Raw genomic sequence first — 19,327 nt, forward strand, 5'->3', positions numbered from 1 at the left:
AAGTCCTTAAAACTGCACAAGCTGCCGCATTTCGATGCATTGTGATGTGAATACTGTGAAAGCATACAAGAGATTAAAAACTTCAGCAGTTAACTTACAATTTTAAATTTCCAGCTCCTTGCTCAAGAATTCGCCATAAATGAAAAAAGCTGGTCAAACACGCCATTATCTATTTGCGAATTTCTCAGACAAGATACATGTACAAAGTGTGTACTTGAAGCAGACTCTTTTAGAGCATTTTGGATTTTCTATTTTGACACTAACAGCAATGGCTACAAACGCAGATATAGTATTTCTACCATTAACTGTGCTTAAAGAAGATGAAAACAAGACACTCGTGCAGGGAATGGTTTAAAATGAGAGAGAAATACAGAGATAAACATGAAAACCTATTAATGAAAATGTTACAATCAGCAACTGATGATTACATCAACTTTTTGAGGATGGACAGGGAAACTTTTAATAACATGATTAGGTACTTCGTCTTCACACTCGAATACACAAGTAGGGTACCAGTTGGCGCAAATTTATTCTCATCCTGTAATGACAGTTCAGTAAAATACCAGAACTTTGGGACATATAGTCCACATCACCCATGGAAGGACCAGATAACTTCCATTTTCTTTTTATTTCATTGCACCCCCACTTGCATGTTATGCGCAGATATCTGATTCTGTTCATAACTTTACCTGCGTAATATATGACGGAGAAACGTCTACAATACCATTTTGTTAACTACCAGTGCTATTTTGTTTTTATCCTTGATCGTAGTTTCCTTAGTTGTCGAAACTTACGATACAGTGAGATAAATTGTAATAAAACTATTTTTCTGTAAATATATGCAGCGAAACGTTGACACAAACAGTGTCTGCCATCTTGTCAAGGTTTCTGTCAATCAAAGTTTCTCGCAAACACGTCAAATGCGGTCTATGCTTGAGGAGCATGTTGAACAACACCGCACACGGTCAAATGTTTGGCAAACATAGTAAAGTTAGACGAATTGTTTGACGTGTACTGGAGCCTAAGTTTGACGTGTACTGGAGCCTAAAGGCTAATGTAAGTTTCACTGCCCGCCAAGAGGAAGCGCTACGAGTTGCAGACTTGAGGTCAGCTGAGTTCAACTGACCGGCTCACCCAATGGCCACTATGATTTGCTGTCCCTAGAGATTAGATTAGGTTACATTAGATTAGTGCTTGTTCCATAGATCATGAATACGACACTTAGTAATGATGTGGAACGTCTTAGGTTAATAAAAGGTGTCTATACAAGATATTACATTACACAAAATATTACATGACACTTAATATTTTTTAATTTTTTTTGGTGGGGGTGGGGAAATTACCCACTTACTATATCCAAAAATTCATCTAACGAGTAGAGGGAGTTGCCATTCGGAAATTCTTTTAATTTCCTTTTAAATGCTAAATGGCTATCTGTCAGACTTTTGATGCTATTAGGTAAGTGACCAAAGACTTTTGTGGCAGCATAATTTACCCCCTTCTGAGCCAAAATTAGATTTAACCTTGAGTAGTGAAGATCATCCTTTCTACTAGTGTTGTAGCCATGTACACTGCTATTACTTTTGAATTCGTTCGGATTGTTAATAACACATTTCATAAGTGAATATATATATATATATATATATATATATATATATATATATATATATATATATATATATATATTGTGAGGCTACAGTGAAGATCCCTAACTCCTTAAATAAGTGTCTGCAGGATGATCTTGGATGAGCTCCAGCAATTGTTTTGATTACACGCGTTTGTGCAATGAACACTCTTTTACTCAATGATGAATTACCACAGAATATGATGCCATACGAAAGCAGAGAATGAAAATAGGCGTCGTAGGCTAATTTACTGGGATGTATATCGCCAAAATTTGCAATGATCGTAATAGCATAAGTAGCTGAACTCCAACGTTTCAGCAGATCTTCAGTGTGTTTTTTCCAGTTCAACCCTTCATCAATACATACACCTAGAAATTTTGAATATTCTACCTTAGCTACCGATTTCTGATCGAAGTCTATATTTATTAATGGTGTCATTCCATTTGCTGTGTGGAACTGTATATACTGTGTTTTGTCAAAGTTTAATGAGAGCCCATTTGCAGAGAACCACTTAATGAATTTCTGAAAAACATTGTTTACAATTTCATCAGTTAATTCTTTTGTGTAGGGTGTGATAGCTACTCTTGTATCATCGGCAAAAAGTACCAGCTTTGCATCTTCGTGAATGTAGAATGGCAAGTCATACAACAGAGGACCCGGGACCGAACCTTGCGGCATCCCATTCTTGATTGTTCCCCAGTTTGAAAAATCACCATTTTTTTGCATGTTATGTGAACCGCTTATATCAACTTTCTGCACTCTTCCAGTTAGGTATGATTTAAACCATTTGAGTTCTGTCCCATTCATACCATAGTACTTGAAATTATCCAGAAGTATTCCATGATTTACACAGTCAAAAGCCTTTGAGAGATCACAAAAAATCCCAACGGGTGATTTCCGGTTACTGTAACGCCTACAACGCCTCTTGGTTTTAATAAACAAAATTATCTCCCATGCCCTCGAAATATAAATTCAGAAAAGTCTCAAGCCCCTACACAAGTAGTAATTTACGAAATAGAAATAAGAGACAAATAGATGGAAATCTATAGTAGAAAAATAATAGGAAAATAAAAGAATTTTAATCATAAATTTTGGAAGCATGGGGGAAAGCGATAGAAATGGTTAAATTGTTAGTTATTCTTATATATGAGAAAATCAATATTATAGTCACAGAATGTAGGTCTTGAACACCAAAGATAGCGTTTACTTAAGTATAAATAGACATACAATGCAATTACGATACTCCAGTCTCTATCCTCTAGTCTGTTCGAAGTCAATTAGGACGTATAGCTTTAGGAAGCAACAATAGGAGCTTTATTAAACCAGGGCGCAAGAATAATCGCGACGAGATTGTTTTTTGGGAAGCATTAATTTCAGATCAGAATTAGAACTTTTGTCGTATTAGAGGAACGGGGAGGTGATCAATAATCTCTCTGACTTTAACGTCACTTCGTGTGAAGATTTAAATATTTTACGGAATTAACGATTTTTGGACACATTCGGACTTCGTATTGTGATAGTGGAAAAGCTTTACTTCACGCGACTAGTAATCATAGTTCGTGACAGTTTATGGATATTAAACGGGAACGATCTTTTACCGAAAGTGACAGAACATTGTTTAGTATCTTTGATATTGACGGGATTCCAGATTAGATACTTATTCAAAGAACCCCTTTGAATGCGATCGTGTGAATGAACTGATTTATTAATAATTATTGTTAAATAAAATAACGTGTTAATTTGAAACTGACTATTCGTCTTGAACTTTACTTCGATTTGGGTTCATAAATAATTAGGTTACGTGATTTTCACCAAGAATAAACTGCAGACTAGTAACTGAAACAAGTGAAGGAGAATCTATTGAAAACACTAGTATTAATTTACTTTTGGTTTTTTCCTTCAGAACTGGGAAGACAATACGTGTAGTGACTCACTGGGGTTAATTTAAGAAACTAGCCGGGATAAAACAAAACCCCTTAATACCAGTCAATGTATAGATAAATTAACATTCCTACTTTCATGCAAGATACGGAAGTCGGGATAGAAAAAAGGGTCGCTACATTACTCAGAGCATTTAATATTTCATTAGTGAAAGTATATATAGCATTTTCCGTTGAAAACATTTCTGGAAACCAAACTGACATTTTGTTAAAACTTTATTTTTACAAAGGTTTGAAGCTACTGTACAATACATTACTTTTTCAAGAATTTTGGATAAGGCAGTCAGAAGAGAGACTGGGCGGTAGTTGTTGACATCAGACGTATCCCCTTTTTTAAGCAGTGGTTTAACAATGGCATACTTCATTCTATCTGGGAAAATGCCCTGCTTCAGAGAGCTATTACATATGTGGCTAAGAAACCCACTTACATCTTGGGAACAAGCTTTTATTATCCTGCTGGAAATGCCATCAATTCCATGTGAGCTTTTGTTTTTGAGAGAGTTTATTATGTTCCTAATTTCAGAAGGAGAGGTGGGTGGAATTTCAATAGTATCAAATTGTGTGGGTAAGGCCTCTTCCATTAACAGCCTTGCTTCTTCTAATGACATTTAGGTCCCATTTTCTCAACAACATTTAAAAAATTATTATTCAAGATGTTTTCGACTTCCGGCTTGTTGTTTGTCAAGTTTCCATTCGCTTTGATGGTAATGCCGTCATCCTGTACTCTTGGTTGCCCTGTCTCCCTTATAATAATACTCCAAATTGTTTTGATTTTGTTATCAGAGGTATTAATCGCAGACATGATGCACATGCTTCTGGTCTTTTTAATAACCTTTCTTAATGTAGCACAGTAGTTTTTATGATATTTGGCTGTTTCTAGGTCATTACTCTTTCTTGTTGTTAGATACAGTTCCCTTTTGTGGTTACAAGATATTTTTATTCCTTTAGTAAGCCAAGGTTTTTTTGCATGATTCCTTATAATTTGATTTAAATACTTTCTTGGGGAAAGAGTTTTCAAATTCTCTTACAAGTGTATCATGAAATAAGTTAAATTTTAAATTAGCATCGGGTTCATTGTACTCCTCATTCCAGTCTAACTGCTGAAGATTTTCTCTAAAATTTCTAATTGTTGACTCATTAATTGAATGCACAACTTTGGAGGGTAGTTTTGAATTACTGAATGGAGCTATGTCATATACTATAACTAGCTGAGTACCATGATCAGAAAGGCCATTCTCAACAGGACAAGAATTTATGTTTTTAAACTTATCTTGGTCTATAAAAGTGTTATCTATCAATATGCTGCTGTCCTTTACTACCCGAGTAGGAAAATAATTGACAGATGTCAAACTGAAAGAACCGAGCAAGACTTCCAGGTCATTCTTGCTATTACACTCTTTCAGTTAATCAACATTGAGGTCCCCTCAAATAATAATTTGCTTTCCCCTATCTGACAGATAGCACAACAAGGCATCCAAGTTTTCCAGGAATAAATGAAAGTTTCCTGAAGGGGACCTATAAACTGTTACAGTTATAAAAGAGCCCTCCTTCAGTTTAAGTTGACAGGCACATGCTTCTATATGTTGCTCTAGACAAAACTTTTTTGTATCTAAGCTTTTTACACAGTGATAGCTTTTGACAATTATGGCAACTCCTCCTCTCACCTTATTCTCTCTACTCATATGTGCAGCTAGTTTATAACCACTGATATGTACCTTTTCCATATGAGACACAATGTGATGCTCAGACAGACATAGTATATCTATTACGTTATCATATTCAATGTCATATAAACAAACCAGGAGCTCATCTACTTTATTCTTCAATCCCGGAATATTATGGTGAAAAATGGGAACATTATTTTTTACTTTACTTTTCTAAGGATCTACTTTTTTCTTAAATCCACCAATATTTTGGTTAAATATGGTAAAATTATTATTTACTTTCCTGTTGTGAGAATTTTGTCAGTTTTGGACCTCTTTAGCACCTGCCTGCCTGAACTTCTCATTGGACACTGATATTAGCCTAAAAAAGAGGTACATCCATGAGTACTAGTGTCCCCCTTATGGATTTCGCTAACAACCCTGCCAGTTTACCGTTCCCTTTCCTATTGAGATGTAGGCCATGCCTTGTGAAGTCCCCACTATCGATAGCCTCGACAGGAACCGATCCAATGTCTGACGCCCTACGCCACTGATCCAACACCATATTTACCCTCGCGACAGAGTGGTTCAACTGGGGCTGATCATGCCGCACGTAAGCAGGCACCAGCCCAACATTTGTATGGGTCATTGCAGAGGCTATTTTCACCAGGTCACACTCAATACTGTAGCCATGATCCCTATCAGCACTGTTTCCCACTCCAACCACTATAAAAAAAAAATGGTTCAAATGGCTCTGAGCACTATGGGACTCAACTGCTGTGGTCATAAGTCCCCTAAAACTTAGAACTACTTAAACCTAACTAACCTAAGGACAGCACACAACACCCAGCCATCACGAGGCAGAGAAAATCCCTGACCCCGCCGGGAATCGAACCCGGGCGTGGGAAGCGAGAACGCTACCGCACGACCACGAGATGCGGGCCCAACCACTATCATCACATGATCCTGCTTTGAGAAACCCTTGCACAAGGAACCTATATCCTCTACCACCTGGCTGAGACATGCACTTGGCTTGAAAAAGTTTGTGACCTGGTACTTGTCACCTAATTTTTCCTGCAAAATCTGGCTCACACCTCTTCCATGGCTGCTACCTAGCAACAGAACTTTCCTCTTACCTTGTACTTTTTTTGAAACAGTTGGTTTCCTAGTGAGATTCTGTTGCATCTTAACTACATCTACTTCCACTGGAGCCTCTTCCTTACTTAACTGTGGTGGAAGGCAAATCTATTGGTTGTGCCAATTGGGAAACTGTCAGACACTGTTCTCTTTCTGTGGCCCCTGTTCCCAGCTACCACTTTCCACCGCTGTTTACCCTCCTCCCCTCTTAACCTCTTCAGTTCCTCCCTCGCTCTGTCCAAATCAGCCTGAATGGCTCTAATTTTCTCCTCCTGTTCAGCTATAATCCTATATTTTGAGCGAACCCTGCAAAAGAATGGAAGAGTCTCGTTTGCTTCCTCAATCCCCATGCCGCTACAATTTCCCCAATGAAACCACCTGTCACAACAACTGCACAAAACCCCTGAAGTAACTTTCCTACTGCAGCTCACACACTTAGTATCCATGGTAGTTTGGAAATTAGTTAAGAGGTTTACAAAGTGATAACGATAATATGTTAAATACAGATGCAAAAGGACACTAAGTATGTTTTGGAAACTAATATGTAACTGAACTATTAGCAAATGGACTTAAATTTGTGGTATAACGCTAAATATGCACGTTCAAAAATTAGGCCTAAACAGCCGAATGTAACCAAATGAACTTTTTGCGATTGCTGGAAGAATACGGAAATAAAAGGTTGGTTGGTTGGTTTGGGGAAGGAGACCAGACAGCGTGGTCATCGGTCTCATCGGATTAGGGAAGGATGGGGAAGGAAGTCGGCCGTGCCCTTTCAGAGGAACCATCCCGGCATTTGCCTGGAGTGATTTAGGGAAATCACGGAAATAAATAAAAGAAAAACCTTTAGTTGCAAGATTGAAGAGCACACTAATGAACGTATTTAATCAGTTAAACTATAGCAAATGCACTCACAAATGCGGTATAACGCTAAATATGCAGACTCGAAAAATTAGGCCTGAGCAGCAGTAAATAAACAAACGAACTTTTCGCGACTGCTGGAACACTACGCAAATAAAAGAAAAAAATTTGAGGTTGAGCTTGAAGAGTACACTAAAGAACGCATTTAATTAGTTAAAAGTATTCCACTATAATTAATTACCACCTAAATTATTTATCTTTCACGAGAGCTCTGGCTCCGTACGTGCGGCCTCGTGCAGAGCTACCAACACCCACCTTTGTTGTGTGGTCGAGCGACACCCACAGAACACCAATATAATAGAAGTGCAAAGACCACGTTATTATACGGCAACACAGAACGACACCAGCGCTACTTGTGGCCTGGCTGTGAACTTCAATACGAAAAAATATGGCGCGAAAATCTCTTATGTTTATTTCTAAATACGCGAATTAGATGACAATATTTTTCATTTAATCTTTGAATGTGGGCCGCATAGTGCAGTAATAAAGGTTTTTGAGATCTTGCAAAGTAATATATAAAAGAAATCTCAATCAAAAACAAACATTAACTACTCGTAGCTGCAGTTTACATTGTGAAAATTTTCGTAAATTACGACATCACCTTTTGACTGTGAAATTTTTTTGTAAAACTCAATATTGCGATTTTGGCCGTGTGGCCATTATCATGTGGAAATAAACGAGCTTTAGCACATGCCAGACTAAAAAATCATCTGACATTGCATGCATATATAAATGATTTTTACGTTTCCACATATCCTAAAGCACATTATGTCCACTCACATGATCGAAAGTGGAATAGTAGGTTACACAAATAAATAACTACACAGCTAAAGGATAACCAAGAGGTCATTTACAAAAAAAAAATCTGTGCTACAAACCAAGGATGTACTGTAAAGTCTACAAAATCCGATTTATTATTTTTTCTGTTGATTGTTATTTATGGATATTCAGTCATCCGAAATTGAACTTCTGCACAGTTCAAATAAATTTATGAAACACACAAAATACTACTTTACATCAACTGAAAAACAAATTGGGAGCAGAGCAGGTAGACACTCCATGAATGTAGCCAAAATGTTTTTGCCAATGAGACATACAAAGAAAATGAACTGCAACACATAACTTTTTTTTTCTTTTTTCCCAAACTTGGCTGTTATTTTGGCAACACCCATCATGTTAAAATATTGAAGAAGACGCTGGTACAACATTTGTTTTTAACATTTTTATTTATTTACCTCCTGTTTGAAAACTTTGTTTGGTACACTACTGAAAATTAACACAAATTCCCCTTGACAGCACTTTATTCATTATACTTTTGGAGTCCAATCATCACATCTAGAAAGTGTTAAGTTACGTTCCTGCTGAATTACCAGATTTTGTCATAACAAATCAAAGGCATGATTTTGATACAAGAACATGTAATTCTCTGCTTTTAACACAACATTTGTATATGTATAGGGAGCTTACTCTCATTGTACACATAATAAACACTGAAATAAAAAGTCTTTTAACATGATTTGAACTCCTTTTTAAGTTGTTGCATACACAGTTTCCTCTTGTTTGTAAATTTCTTTTCTTTCACATACTTGTAGATTATAAATGGAATACTTGTCTTCAGAAGTCTCTCTTCAATGTCATGTTTATTACAAATTGTTGTATGAGACAGAACAAATGTTTTTTAATAATTATCATGTAGTCTTGTTGTGTGACCTTGACTATTTTGATACTCATACTGCTGATCATGGAGTGCCCTTAGGAAAATCATGACTCTTTCACTTGTATATTTCAAATGAGAATGCTCCTCACTATTCTCTTTAAATGAGGTAAACAAATGATTTTTAGTCACAACAGAGGAGTAGAGACTGGTATTACATGTTTCACAATCATCTGGTACATCTATGGCTTTTAGTACATAGCCTGCTACATAGGCTAAGGATTGTTGATCTTCTACAGACTCGATGATTCCATCTGAGTAAGAATAAATTTGCTCAGGTGTATCAGTGTCATTCATCTCACATTCACTTAAATGTTCACTCCTACCACTAGCTGCCAAAAAGTGACACAAACTGCTCAAGGGAGTGTAATCATCATTTTCACAGTTACTTACACTCATGGCTTTGAAAGGCAAAGTCATATGATTGACAACACAAGTCTTCAGAGCTCGTACAAACTGAATACAAGTTGGGTTTGTATTAGCAATACCATGTTGTCTTATACAACAAAAGAAATTTTCTAAAGCATCTTGATTGAACGCCTTTAAATTTAAGTACTTAAAGCCAACCACTTTCAAGGTCTTCCACAAGAAAATAATAGAATGTAATGTAATCTGCCAACCTTTTATGAAGCTAAACATATTAGTCTTGTTCCTTCCCGTTTTTAAATCGATTATTTGCCAGCTGCCTATTTCCCTCAATATGTTATACCACATTTCTGAATGTGGTGAATTTTCTGATAAAGCACACCTAAATTGTTTTCCATCCCTGGGATATTGCTCATTACTGTTGAGTGAATCAAAGAGATTATCTACCTTTTCCACAAACTCAGCTGTGTGTATAGCTTCAGATGGTAATGTGTGAGTAGAAACATATGTTTCAGTTGCAGCTGCAACAGTATGGCTCATTTGTGCAGCAGCAACTTTTACCTTAATTTTGACATGGGAATCAAAAACGTTAAAGTGTCGTGCTTTTAATTTGGGTAAAGTTTTGAACCGTTTTTTTATCCAAAAAGAACACTGTACTGATGTACTCAAACTGTGCTGCTTTGTGAGGTTCAAATTGAATTTTATTATCTATCAAAGCATTTCTAGTGTTTTGAGCAGATGTGGTACATCATAAATGGTAACAATTGGTTGATTATTGACGACAAAATGAAATATACTGGGCTTCAACAACTTTGCTTCACACAGTTGCTTAAGGACCTTTTGGTTTGTTGCATTCTGGTCACATACAGTACAAACCACTTTGAACGCATTATTCTGTAGTTCACTTATGATGTGAACAATGAGTGATTTCAAATGGGTGTAGTGGAAAGTGGTTGCGGTAAAGTAATATGCTAGAACTTGTTTCCAAGTTCTGTGAATGCCTTTCAGCATAAAAACCAATGCTTGACTAGCAGCTACAGGTGAACGTCCTAAATGACCCGAGTCCTGATACCCATAGATTAGCTGTTTGTGTGCATCATAGTACATACCATCATCCAGAGACATTTCATCACAAAGTAGAGCACAATACTTGTCATTTTCATGCATATTACTTACTTCCCTTGCTAAAAAGTTTAATAAAGCTGGATTAAGTCCTGTATCGAATGGTATGTGGGAAAGCACTCCCTTGAGCAGCCTGACAGATGGAAGGGAGAAGTATGTGGCCAAATATCTGTACAACCGGGGACTACGCTTATAAATAGACAAAGCAAATGCCTTATCTTGTATAGACCACTGTACTGCTGTGGACTGCATATTGGCATTTCTTAACTGACTATTAATAAAAGTTTTAGTCACATCATTCAACTCTTCTTCAATTAACTGAAATTTCCTGTCATCATACAACTCTTTTAGAATTTTCAATTTATTCCTCTCATTCTGTAGCTGCTTTTACAATTTACACACTCTGGAAACTGTAATTCTATGCAGTTTATACATTTTGTGTTTTCTTGGAGTTAAATCACGTTTAGAAACGCCAGATCCCATTACACCTGGACTACTTTCAACATCATAAACAGGTGAGGATAAAAAGCTCTACTCACCATCATCTGTGCTCCCTAAAGAGGGACTGCTTCGTTGTATTGCTGTAGATTTTGCATTGTGACCTGTCTCGTGCACACTTATATTTGCACCCGATGTGGTGAAACCGCCGCCACCACCACCACCAGTGTAACACAGACAGGTGGGGGGAGGGTGATACAACACCAATTCCATGTGCTTTGGTATAACACCAGGATTTAGCCTGTGTCTAGTAAAGTTCACAAAATCTGCTTCATAAAAATGATCCTCACACACAATAATAACTACAGTTGACACCTTCATCTATATGACAGATCAATTTCCACTTCTTTAAAGTCTCACTTTTTGATGAAGCTGGAAATTTACAGAAATGTTTATTCTTGTGTTTGGAATTTGTTTTTACATAATAACTACTCCTGCATCCGGGAAACTTGCACGAGTATTTCAATTTCAATCTCAAACTGGATTCTTCTCTTCTTGTATGATCCATCCTCATGTATCTGAAATGTTATTCAAACCAAAAATTAGGAACGAGAAAAAAGATCAGGTATGGTTTACATTGATTAATGTTAAAGAAAACTCAATGTAAAATTAATTTCCCTTTCAAAAATCATATTAGCTTATGTCTAAATGCAGCTATCCTGTACTGAAATATTGATAACTGTTATCATGGCTTGTAATCTGATGTGGTATTGCTACAAAATAGTGAAAAAACGAAACAAATTCTCATTTCTACGACGGATATGCAAATCACTCTATATATAACTGCGTGAGCGTAGTTGCACTATATTCTATATTCAACACTACTTCGTTAAACAGTGCTATCAGGCAGTAGAAACACTGCTTATTGTACCATTCCAGTATATTTCAGCATCTAGATACCATGGTATATACCAAATTCAACTGTACATTATCAGTAACAGTTACAGCTGTAAATCTGTATTACATTGTGTTGAGCATTAAAGTGCGAGAAGATTTCTACTGCATTGGATATTGCCACAATAATACGTGTAAATGTCCAACTTCTTGAAGGACCTGCTTTGTGTGACTTCAAAACAAATGTCTTATTATGTGAGAACACAACCTTTGTCGATACAACAGCAACAAACACTTTTTACCTGGATAGAGTGTTATGTACTGTACAGAATATTTACCGTCGAAAACGGGAAATAGAACACACTCGAGGCATTACGAATCAATTGTAACACGTACAATATTTGGTGTGCAGTAAACGGCACAATAAATGGTACTTATTATGTCACTAAGAGTACTTCGTGGCAAAAAGGAAGATGAATCAAAGTCAGAATTATATTCCATTACAGGATTCGGAAAGTTGAATACCAACTATGTCAAAATCTGCTAGCATCGGATTCTCTATAAAATACAAGGAAATATGAACAGAAATAAGAAATATACTTACCCTTTAAGTGAACTGAGCAATGGAAATTGTATTTCTTTGCAGGAACAAATATACAAGAGTCCACAGAACTTAATGTGATGATACAACCTCGTGTTCTATATGAAACAAAAGTAAAAAAGTAAATACTGAATCATCACACCATCAAATATTACGAATGCATCCAAAAATTAAGCAGAATAATAGCAACATACTTACACTGCAATTTAAACAAAAAAATCACGATCACGTTGCTACGATACCAAAACAATTATGGAAGACTACGTCATCCAATAGGAACACGAGACTATAAATCGCTAAACTTGCAGCGCTCCAAGTGGCCTGGGACCAAACCAACGTCGTGTTACCGGAAATCCCTATATGAGTTTCGCCCCCCTGGCGACACGCACGGCTTGCTCATCCTAGATGATCGTTGCTGCACGGAATAATTGTTAAGGCACCGACGACATCAGAGATCGTCTTCTCTAAGTTTTGTTTTTGCAGTACATTCCACAATCTTTTCCTTAGGCGTCGTCTCTTTCGGTTTCACGATGTTATTTTTCTTACTGCTTTCGGCTTCTCTTAACCCTGAGCCACCATTTGCCGACACAAGTCATTATATAGCTGACGTAATGTGACGAAGATGGAAGAAGTAGTTGAAACCTCGAGATTTCATAGAAATTTGACGCGATAAGGGAACGTAGTATGTTTTTCCACAGACCCCATCGTGAAAAGCTCACAAGGGAACCTCCCCATCGCACCCCCCTCAGATTTAGTTATAAGTTGGCACAGTGGATAGGCCTTGAAAAACTGAACACAGATCAATCGAGAAAACAGGAAGAAGTTGTGTGGAACTATGAAAAAAATAGGCAAAATATACAAACTGAGTAGTCCATGTGCAAGATATGCAACATCAAGGACAACTTGAGCTTAGGAGCGCCGTGGTCTTGTGGTTAGCGTGAGCAGCTGCGGAACGAAAGGTCCTTGGTTCAAGTCTTCCTATCCGTGAATGTTTTAATTTTTTATTTTCAGACAATTATGTGACGCACATGCCGTCACCAGTGTCGTATAGAATATATCAGAAGTGTTTTCCTGTGGAGGAATCGGTTGACCTATGACCTTGCGATCTAATGTTATCGGTTCCCATTGGAGAGGCACGTCCTTTCGTCTACAAATCGCACAGTTTTGCGGTGTGGTCGCGAAACACAGACACTAAACTTATTACAGTGAACAGAGACGTCAATGAACGAACGGACAGATCATAACTTTGCGAGAAAAAAAGAAGTAATTCTTTCACTCGAGGGAAGACTTGAACCAAGGACCTTTCGTTCCGCAGCTGCTCACGCTAACCACGGGACCACGGCGCTCTTTAGTTCACATGGTCCATGAAGTTGCTTATCTTGCGCATGGACTACTCAGTTTGTATATTTTGCTTATTTCTTTCATAGTTCCACACAACTTCTTCCTGTTTTCTCGATTGATCTGTTCAGTTTTTCATGGCCTATCCACTGTGCCAACTTATAACTAAATCTGAGGGGGTGCGATTGGGAGGTTCCCTTGTCAGTATCCTTACTTAAAGTCTCATTTGTATCCCATCAAAGGAGGAAGATGTACTGCTGGCAAGGGCAATGGATATCGTAGGTTTAGCGACCCCTCCATAAAACGCCCTTACTACGACACGTGAGCGCTGGCCACTAACTTTGACTGCCTGCGAAACCAGACATATGTCGATGGAACAGGCCGCAGAGTAGACGGAGGTCAGATCTCTCCGGGAAGTCACTTCAAGCAGATCATCGGTAGCTGCGCTAAGCCATCGTCTCCTGAAACGCCACTGCCACTGGACTCTTTGAGTATGACATCGCCCTGCTCCGTTGGCCTCTGCCAAATTTGTCATCTCTCCCTGCTGTACAGTCGCAGGACTCTGTCAGTAGTGCTCGACTACAGGTGATAGACTCGGAGGTATTTCCGCTCGATATCTGTGCTACGAGGCCTAGGTTGTGTGGAACACTAATGAAACTTACGTTGTTATCAAGTGTCGCTGATTGCATCCTGTGATATCTTCTGAACTTCTGGAACTTATAGTTTCAGTTTTTCCTTTTTATTTTCTTGTGATCTTGAATCTTTTTAGAGTTCGAGGATCTAGCTATTTAAGCTGTATTATGTTTGATGACCAGCGAGTGCTGTAACTGTAAAAGAGCTATGTATTACAACATAAAGAGAAAAAGACAGAATCCTGGTCACACGACTGGTTTAGTCTTGAAAGGCAGTCACCTAATGACAATAATAAATCATGTCGAAAGATGACTACTATAAACTTCTGTTTTATGTGACCTCGGCAGTATGCTTTTGCGGAACGCTACGCAATATCAGCGAACCAGTGACATGTGGTGTGACATGGCTGTAGCTGGTATGTGCATCGAAATGTTCACGCTGCGATGAAACTGGAGGTTTTGGGCGGACTAAAGCTGTCGCCTGTGGTGAACTGCTGCGGGCATGTACTTACCGTGCGGACAGGGCCGGTCGATGGCGTACTGGTTGCAGATCAGGTTGTCCGACACGTTCACGCACGTGTAGCACGTCACGCCCGCTGGGAACAAAGACAGAGACAACATCGCCTTATTCACTCCGCTCTACAGCTGCCGAGGATTACAAAACATTTATCACGGCTCTGTGTCAAATGCTCATGTACTATGTGTACGCTTGTGATTTCATGCGTACGTGCGTGCTTTTGTGTGTCGATCTTTATCTTCAGATACATAAATGGCATTACTTACCTGAAACATGGAATTATGTTTAAACTGGTGAGAATACTATCATAAAGGAAGTTAAAACAAGGGCGTAGTGCATTGAAAGAATGCAGTTTGGATAAAAGAACTTGTGCAATGCCTAGAGTCTTAGAATACACAATTATCACAATTTCTGGAGGAAGTTTGCAGTGTTTGTTATTTTGTAGACTCTGAGTTGGCAACATTTATGTTGTTATAACCAATTCTATTTGAAATTAATGACATTGTAAAATCTGACAAAAATAATAGCTCTTTTGGAGTTGATGTTCTCTCTGATAGACTACAAAAGACTTGGTTGCAAAAGCTAACTACGGCGAGATTTCAGTATTACATCTGACAAGGAGACGGCACGACCGTGGGGTCGGGGATTTGTCCGCAATTTTGTGTGGTGAAAGAGGACCCCTAACACCTCACGTGGTTAAAATATTAGGACGCACTACTTGGAAAATCACGAGAAAAATCGATCCAAGGTCTCTTAGGTCCCTTATGAGTACAAGATGATAAGCCGTGGCTGAGCCGCCTTCTGGTCTACGTGGTTCGATTCCTCCTCTGGAGCTTTTTTTCTTCTGGTGCTTGCAAAATTTCAGTGCATTGTTACAGGAGAATCGTTAAATTAATTCCCGGGAAGATTGTATAAAAATTCATTCTATAATTCACCATCAATTATCGTCACCAATATTCAGAGACATGATTCAATATGCCTGGTTTGCCTCAAAATTATCAGAAACTCAAAACATTTTCGTAAATATTAATGGGGCATGTTTTTGTACAGATTTATTGCAAACGCCCTGTGATTGTAAAAAATCCGCTTTTATACGTTGTGCAAGAAGTCGCAAAAATTATTTCTTTGTTTCTTTTTACGATAATTGTCATTGCGGTTCTTGTTTACAATTATTATATGTATAAAAATTGAATGTTTTCCAATCGACTTTGTTATTCTGATTAAAAACCCAATGTTTCTCCTCATATACTTTACAATGAAAAATGGAAAACCCACCGCCATGAATTGTGTTGTTGGGCAAAAATAAAATAATTTTTATTCAATAATGTAACTAATTTATTAAAGATAATGTAGGTTTGGGAAACTTTCTGAATAATTGGTGGAGTAACAAAAGAAAAAGGAAAAAAAGTGCCAGTGGAGGAATTGAACCCGAGACCTCTGGCGTAAGAGTCCGAGCCCTAAACATCTAGGCCAGGGCTTAACAAGTGGCCGGTTTTGAGCGCGAGTACTCGCGTCTGCTCAGGCACGTGCTCGTGAGCAGGTGCAAGGTCGCCGAGTAGGGAGGGAGGGGAGTGAGGGGAAATGCGCGCGCACGTTTGAATAGGGCCACAGCTTGCCTATTGAAATAGCGCTGACTGTGTAACGTTTAAAGTACTACGATCAGCTCTAACAGTCACTTCGCTGGTTAAGAATCATGTCACATCGCCGTTGTGTAACCCCAACCATGCTTTCGCAGTTGGGAGGAATTGTATTTGTTTACAGAAAAAGATGGTGTTGCAAAATATTTAGTATGTCACAAAACGCTGAATTCTTTTACGAAATTTAATTTGCAGCGACATTATATGTCGTACCACGCGAAAGACTACGCAAGTGGAAAATGTGATGGACCAGATCGTGCACAGGAAGTTATTAAACTTAAAAGAAAGCTATCCAAAGAAGATCTGGACGACGAAGGAAAATCAACTGAGGCAGCTCTGAGAATGAGTTACAAAATTGCTTTGCTTTTAGCAAAATCCCTGCGCCCCTTCACTGATGGCGATTTAATAAAAGAATGTTTGGTAGTTGCAGCGGAACATTTGTGTCCATCTCAAGTTGAACAGTTTCGGATTGTGCCATTATCTAACATGACCATTATGCGCCACATACAGGACATGGCAGACGACGTCCAGAGCCAGCTTGCAAATATCTGTATAGATTTTATGGCTTATTCTCTAGCTCTGGACGAAAGTGTTGATATCACTGGAACAGCGCAGCTTGCCATATTTATTAGAGGTGTTAAAAGAGATCTTTAGGTGAGGGAGGAGCTCCTCGATGTAGTAGCTATGAAGAACACTACAACCGGAGGTGATATTTTAAGTAGTATAGAAGAAAGTGTTGAAAATATAGGATTGTCGTGGAATTCATTAGTTTCAGTGTCTACAGACGGTGCACCAGCGATGACAGGGAAAAAAATCAGGTTTCGTTGCGGTGTTGAAGGAGAAAATGCAAAAACTGACCGTGCCGAATGAAATATGGGGCGTTTACTGTGTGATCCACCAGGAAAACTTATGTGCAAAGAGTATCACTCTAAAAAATGTAATGAGTGTTGTTGTTCGTACAACCAATTATAGAAGGAAGCATGGGCTACAACACAGGCAATTTAAAAGCTTTCTTGAGGATGTAGAAAGCCAGTGTGGTAGCCTGCCTTATTACAGCGAGGTCCGTTGGCTTAGTCGTGGCGAATTATTAAATCGTTTTTTTTTTTTTTTTTGCCTATTAGATGAGATAAATATGTTCATGGAAATAAATAACGTGTGTTCCTGAATTGAGCCTTCATGGAAATGTGATCTCGCGTTCTTAGCAGATTTAACTATCCATCTGAATGCTTTGAACATTTCACTACAAGGTAAAGATCTGCTAACTACTCTTTTCATAGATCGAATACGACCTTTTAAAATGAAATTGACACTTTGGGTGAGTCAGCTGGAAACAGGAAATCTAGCTCATTTTCCTAAATTATCATCCATGCAGGATGTTCACAAAGACTGTGAACGTTATTCACATAGTTTAGTTGCCCTTAAGGAAGAATTTGATCAATGCTTTCAAGATCTGATAGCACTAGACAGTGATTTTTATCTGTTCTCCTCTCCATATTCAGCGAATATTGAAGAGATTCGTCCTGAGCTGCAACTAGAAATTATTGACCTGCAGTGTTACAGAGAATACAGAGACAAATTTCAGAACAAGAAAAACATTTTGGAATTCTACAGACACTTCCCTCAGGATAGATTTCCTCGTTTGCACAAACTGGCGGCTACAATAATATCAATGTTCGGTTCCCGGTATGTTTGTGAACAACTGTTCTCTGCAATGATATGTAACAAGACGCGCCTGAGAAACGCATTGTCTGATCGAAATTTAAACTGCACGCTGCGCCTACGATGCACAATAATAATTACTCCGAACATAGACGCAATTGTAAAGGGCAAAAAGTACAAGATAACCGAGAATCCCACACTTCAGTGACACCTTTTATTGTGTAATAGTTCACAAATTACTACGAATGTAGAGGCATACACTAAGCTAATAAAATTATGTGGCACGTGTACATTCTCCTTTATTTGTTTCTTTTGTCGCAGTAATAATTCGTGAGTGATATCCCTGCAGGTGGCCGCGGATTTACATTGACTGGCGGCAGCTGTTGTGTGCCCCACGTGACTCTCCCCACTCTCCGCTCTGGTCCGGTAGTGGGGGTAGCGTGCTCGCGCTGCTCCGTGCTCGCGCCTTGCTGCTCACAGCTTGCTCCGCGAGCACGTGTGTTGTGAAGCCCTGATCTAGGCCTTATACTTATAAGGCACCTAAGAAACATTGGATCGATTTTTCCCGGGATTTTCCGGGTAGTGCGTCCTAATATTTTAACCACGTGAGGTGTTAGGGATCCTCTTTCACCACACAAAATTTCGGACAAATCCCCGACACCACGGTCGTGTCGACTCCTTGTTAGCGATAATTAAGGGTGTCAAAGACGATAGGTCTCAGTGTCCAGTCCATACGTTTTGCAGACCTGTAGACTTACTGCTTTACGATTAAAACAAAGAGCGACTGCCGTCTGTGTGACAATATTGGCTCGACGGTTCTTCTGACACATGATCAGTATACGAAGTCGTCATGTTGAAACTACGCTCTAAAATGTAGAGAAATAGACACGTAGCCGGTAAATGGTGTCTTGCTTAAGCATGGAAACTTCTAGTTTCGACTGTATTTGGTATTAGAATTCACGTCGATAATAGTCAGTCTGGTGCAGTACATCAGTAAACTGATTGTGGTGTCACATAGTATTCGCTAAATAAAAGTCATTCAGACGTATAGTGATTTAGCAGATACATGTCACTAAGAGGATTATTAGGACTACGTACTCGGTTTCAAACATCTTGACTTGTTCAGAAATTTGTAAAGGAAGGCAT

General features: G+C 38.5%; 1 protein-coding gene across 1 annotated transcript in view; it reads right to left on the reverse strand.

The window, feature by feature from the left end:
• The window catches only part of LOC126249384 (ly6/PLAUR domain-containing protein 6B-like), a 397,877-nt gene that overhangs the window by 133,365 nt on the left and 245,185 nt on the right, over positions 1 to 19,327 (reverse strand). The window contains exon 3 of the mRNA XM_049951036.1: positions 14,881 to 14,964. Within this exon, the coding sequence (XP_049806993.1) occupies positions 14,881 to 14,964 (84 nt within the window). The remainder of the gene's footprint in view (positions 1 to 14,880; positions 14,965 to 19,327) is intronic.

The sequence above is a fragment of the Schistocerca nitens genome, chromosome 3, assembly GCF_023898315.1.
Source record: "Schistocerca nitens isolate TAMUIC-IGC-003100 chromosome 3, iqSchNite1.1, whole genome shotgun sequence".
NCBI classification, from domain to species: domain Eukaryota; kingdom Metazoa; phylum Arthropoda; class Insecta; order Orthoptera; family Acrididae; genus Schistocerca; species Schistocerca nitens.